This window comes from Sinocyclocheilus rhinocerous, unplaced genomic scaffold, assembly GCF_001515625.1.
Source record: "Sinocyclocheilus rhinocerous isolate Xijiao unplaced genomic scaffold, SAMN03320098_v1.1 scaffold664, whole genome shotgun sequence".
NCBI lineage: Eukaryota > Metazoa > Chordata > Actinopteri > Cypriniformes > Cyprinidae > Sinocyclocheilus > Sinocyclocheilus rhinocerous.
This window is the reverse complement of record NW_015658767.1, coordinates 483,559-488,789: the sequence shown is the minus strand read 5'-3', so window position 1 is coordinate 488,789 and position 5,231 is coordinate 483,559. Positions and strand designations below refer to the sequence as shown.

Genomic DNA, 5,231 nt, shown 5'->3' with positions numbered 1-5,231 from the left:
AATTCCAAACAAAACATTTTCCCAAAGTAAAGAAAAATCCTTATCAATGTTCTCAGTAACAAATAGGGAAAAGTCTTTCCACAATAATTTAGAGTAATGGCAAAGCCAAAATAAATGCACAATAGTCTCTGGGTGCTGTTTGCAAAAAGAACAATTTGTAACATTTATCAACAATATATTTTTTATTTTTTATTATCTTTAATAGGTATATTATTCACAGAGGTTTCAAGGTTATCAAATAAACAAAAAAAAATCACATGTAGGAATATTTAATTTTAAACCAGAAGCCTCCGAGAAGGACATTTATCAACAATATACGCAGGATCGGATTCAACCCTGTGACGTCCCAGATTTAGATGATTGACGGGTGTGTGGGCCAATGAAAAACCCACGTAGAGTGGGACGGACCGGACGCAAACTGCTCTGGGTTCGGTTGCAGATTATTTACATCCGTTACCAGGCAGCGAAGCGCCGCATGACGGTAAAACTCTACCAAAATAAAGATTGAAAAGCTGCTCCTTCAGCGGATTAATGCTGTTTGCACTGTTAAAATCTAGAAAGCCTTTGTTTTCAGTTTTGTTCATTTGTTTTGTTTATGTCCTCCCTCGAAAGACTAATGGTCTGCTGTTATTAAGAGATTTTCTTGGAAGCCCGTGTAACGTTAACGGAAACATCAGATGTGTGTTTATAAACCATGTCTGCTGTAGACGAGACAGTCTGTAAACTTCACTCATTCACGATTTTATTACAGTTTCATCAAGAAGTTCCTGTGAAGGCCCGACTTCTAATCTGATATGAACTTGGGAAGATATCTCATATAAATAATTGTAGTCATGGCCACCAAAATGTCATCGCCCAGGTAACTTAGTCTTTCTGTTTTTACTATCTCAAGAGTAAACATGTACAATGTGACCGTTTTAAGACTTTTAAATCTGCTCTCCTGTTATCTTCAGTGATGTACGAGAGAAGATAAGGAAGAAGAGGAGAGAACTGCAGGAGTCTTTAGGAAGTGTCAGAGATGATAAACAGGTATAAACACTATACATGATGCACTATAGTAGAGTATACTGAAAAAGTATTGCTATTTGCTCTATTTGTTGTTTATCACCTGTTATTTAGGGGCTGCACTTTTGGACAGTACGCACATACGCTCATATTTGGTGTATTTCACATCTGAAGTTGCTAGACATGTTTGTTATATTAGCAGTTTGTTATACAAGCCAAACTGTAGCGATATAAAGCTAGAGTATGCTCCTTCACTGAACACATGCATGAAGCCGTGAATGTAAGGTCTGTGCCGATCTGCTGTAGGCTTTGGTTCCGTCAGACTGGGATCTGTCTAAGGAGAATGAACACACTGCGGTGGAGGTTGGTTCTGTTCTCACCCTTGCATTTTCCTGTTGTGCACTAATATATTTCTGCTAGACTTTCCTTCAATAGTGCTTCTGTCCTAATTCTTAGTTAAAGGAATAGATCATCGAAATATAAACCTTGGGTCATCAATCATCCTTGTGTCATCCTGACATTATCTATCTATCTATCTATCTATCTATCTATCCATCCATCCGTCTATCCGTCCGTCCATCCATCCATCCATTTATTCACAAAATGAGATATTAAGAAGAATGTCTATGCTGATCTTAATAGGCTGAGTAACAAAATTTCAACTATTCTTTCAATGCTTTTCTATTGGATTTCAGAACTCTCTTGAACATTCCGTGTCATTCTTCTTGTATCCAAGCATTGAATTTCCTTAAAAACTGCTTCTGACCAGCGAGAAAAATACTGCATGTTATTTTATCTAACTGGACTGGCATGATTAACAGCAACTCATGCAAACTCAAAGAAAAACAAAAACAGTTGACAAATATATATATATATATATATCATAATATGCTATATTAGGAGCTTCCAGGTGGAGAAGAGGACCCTGGTGAGACACTCAGACGTTCAGTGATGGCGAAGAGAATGAAAAAGAAGAAGAAGGTCAGGACTGTGATAACTTTATAGATAGACAGTATATGATTACCACTGTACAGAACTGATTTTTAATCATTCGTTTCTGCTTTTTGATAAAATAATGATGACTACAACAATAAAAACATAATTTTAGGACTTATAATTTTTTGGACTTATTATCATTATTTTGTGACTTATGACGTTATTATGATGATGATGACTATTATTTTTGTTGTTGTTAAAAAATTAATGGCTATAAAAAGTTAAGCAATAATGCAAATAATATATTGTCAGTAATCAGTTTTATTCAGTAATTAATCTTTGCTTTAGAGTAAGAATAAAGACATGATATTAATTAATGTTATTAGTTTTATTATTTTGCCAATGCTATTATTATTATTTATTTGAAAAAATAAATAAATTCAAGAATGGCTATAAAAGATACTGTAATAATAATGCAAATAATACAACATTAAATAGGGAAGTTACTTTCGCATCATTTTGTGGTAGACCCAATAAACAACCATTAAGTAGATAAGTACAAAAGTGTGAATATTGCTACAAAATATCAGTCCACTCAGAGGTTGTTAATGAATCACCTCAGACCTCATGGCTGTTTTCCTCCATTGCACTTGGGTTTGTTTTGTCTGTAATGTCTGCATATGGTCTCCATGTTCTAGCTGCTTAAGGAGATGGCGGTAGAGTCTCCTCCAGATGAGGAGGAGGTGACAGCAGTGCAGGAGATGAGAGAGGAGCAGGACAGAGGAGACGATGTAGAAAGCCCACCAGCGCGCTCACCGAGAGGTTAGGCCATTCTGCAGTTTATAGACGTTATCGCAAAGCCTTGGTTTCACTTGGGCTGGCTGCCATGATAGTCTGTATACTGTGTGACTGTAGACATTTTGCTGAGTACAACACTCTCATCCTCACAATCTCTCTAGATCTTCCTCCTCGTCCTGTGATAAGGCCAGGATCCAGCCAATCAGAGACCACCATGAGACTGCGCATGACTGAGAAGCTGAGAGCAGCAAAGGTAAAGGTCGTCTGGGGCCAGTGAGAGGAAAACAGAACATGTATTTCATAATATATTTGAGAATACTAAATGATTCCTAATGCATTCATCATTGTGTCGTCCCTTCAGTCTAAAGCCGCTAGTCTTCTAGAGCAGGACAGCATCATTGAGCCTGCCAGCCGTCTACAGAGTCTACGAGACAGAGACACCCTCACTAGATTCGACAGAGACGTAAGCACTGATGAATACTGATCTCAGTAGTACAGAAGTTGCCCTGTGACCATAAACTAAATATTGTAGTATGCACTGCAGTTCAAAGGTTTGGGGTCAGTAAGTTATTTATTTTTTTAAAGAAATTAATACTTTTATTCAGCAAGGACACATTACATTGATCAAAAGTGACAGTAAAGACATCTGTAATGTTACAAAGGATTTATATTTTAAGTAAATGCTGTTCTTTTGAGCTTTCAATTTATCAAAGAATCCTGAAAAACTATTTTCCAAAAAAATATGAAGCAGCACAATTATTTTCAACAGTGATAATGTGACACTGCAGACTGGAGTAATAATGTTGAAAATTCAGCTTTGCATCACCGGAATAAATTAGATTTATATATATATATATATATATATATATATATTAGTTAAGTTAAAATTGTATTAGTATAAATATACTTTATAAGTTAAAAAACTTTTTTGAATTATAATATTTCACAATTTTACTGTTTTCAGTGTATTTAGTAAACACAGTAAACACAGCTAATTTTATATGCATATTTTATAATTAAGATAAAACGCACCACCTTCGGTTTAGAACTGAAAGAAGTCTGATCATGTGGTTTCCTCCTTCAGACGGGTCCAGATCTACAGGCCGATGAAGACTCATCCTTTGCTGCCAGACTGAAGTTTCGTGATGCATCTAGACGTGCAACCAAAGACAAAAGGGTAAGAATCTGCTGTTTCTCCTGCGAGGGTGAGAAGCACCAACCAAAAAGTAATGAAATGGTTATATATATTATAAAATGGTACATTCAGAATATTTGCGATCTACACTGGATATTTGTGTTCTGTATAAATTATATTTTCAATATTAGGTGAAGTTTAAATGAATAGAACTGACAGAATTAATAGAGAAATCATCTAGAAATGCTCAAATCCTGATGAGTGTTTGGTTTCTGAGCAGGCTGAGGCTGATTTGCCGACCGCTGAAGAGGCGTACAACTTCTTCACCTTCAACTTTGACCCAGAGCCTCAACAGCAACCGCGCCGTAAGAAAAGACATTCCAGGAGAAGAGAAGCAGAGGAGGAAGGAGAGGGGGAATCAGGGGAGGAAGATGAAGAGAAGGAGGAAGAAGAAGGGGAGGAAGAGGGTGAATTGGAGGGGGAGCATGAAGGAGAAGAAGAGTCTGAAACCAGGGTGACTTGAGTTTATATTCTCTCAGGTTTTTAGATTAAAAAGTATATAGGTTTTTTTTTTTTTTTGGTAGCACTTTACAGTTTTTAATATTAGTTAACTGCATTTGACATGAACTAACACTGAAAATAAATAAATAAATAAAACCTTAAAGGGATAGTTCACCCAAGAATGAAAATGTGATGTTTATCTGCTTACCCCCAGGGCATCCAAGATGTAGGTGACTTTGTTTCTTCAGTAGAACACATTTGATGATTTTTAACTCCAGCCGTTGCAGTCTATCAGTCGTATAATGCATGGCAATGGTAACAAAATCTATGAGAGTAAAAAAAACATGCACAGACAAATCCAAATTAAACCCTGAAGCTTGTGACGACACATTGATGTCCTAAGACAAGAAACGATCGGTTTGTGCGAGAAACCGAACAGTATTTATATAATTTTTACCTCTAATACAACACTATGTCCAACTGCCTTCAGCGCGCGCACGGCATCTGGTGCGTGAAGGTGTGTACGCGCTCTGGCGTAGTTTACGTTAATGGGTGTGTTGATATCCAGCCGAAGAGCAATCAACCATAACTTCAGGCGAGCAGGCTCAGAAGTTGGGAATACGTGGAAAGTCACCACTCCCGAATGAGCTCGCGCGAGAGAACGTAATCTTTTAGTTTTAAGTCAGTTTGAACAATCCGGATAAGCGCAAGTAAGTACCATTTTGATTAGCCGTCGTACCTACAATGACTATGCACTGTGTAAACAATGAGTGACGTATACACGCGAGAGATCACTTCCGGCGCTTGCGTAAACCACGCCAGAGCGCGTACACACCTCACGCACCAGATGCCGTGC

At 37.3% G+C, this 5,231-nt stretch overlaps 1 protein-coding gene across 1 annotated transcript in view; it reads left to right on the top strand.

Annotated features, from left to right (window-relative positions):
- Positions 1 to 441: 441 nt before the first annotated feature.
- cc2d2a (coiled-coil and C2 domain containing 2A) overlaps positions 442 to 5,231 on the top strand; it is a 32,007-nt gene continuing 27,217 nt past the window's right edge. Inside the window, exons 1-9 of the mRNA XM_016531513.1 lie at positions 442 to 859; positions 954 to 1,029; positions 1,312 to 1,368; positions 1,906 to 1,986; positions 2,640 to 2,763; positions 2,901 to 2,992; positions 3,101 to 3,202; positions 3,824 to 3,916; positions 4,155 to 4,388. Coding sequence (XP_016386999.1) covers positions 834 to 859; positions 954 to 1,029; positions 1,312 to 1,368; positions 1,906 to 1,986; positions 2,640 to 2,763; positions 2,901 to 2,992; positions 3,101 to 3,202; positions 3,824 to 3,916; positions 4,155 to 4,388 — 885 coding nt within the window. The 5' untranslated portion in view covers positions 442 to 833. The remainder of the gene's footprint in view (positions 860 to 953; positions 1,030 to 1,311; positions 1,369 to 1,905; positions 1,987 to 2,639; positions 2,764 to 2,900; positions 2,993 to 3,100; positions 3,203 to 3,823; positions 3,917 to 4,154; positions 4,389 to 5,231) is intronic.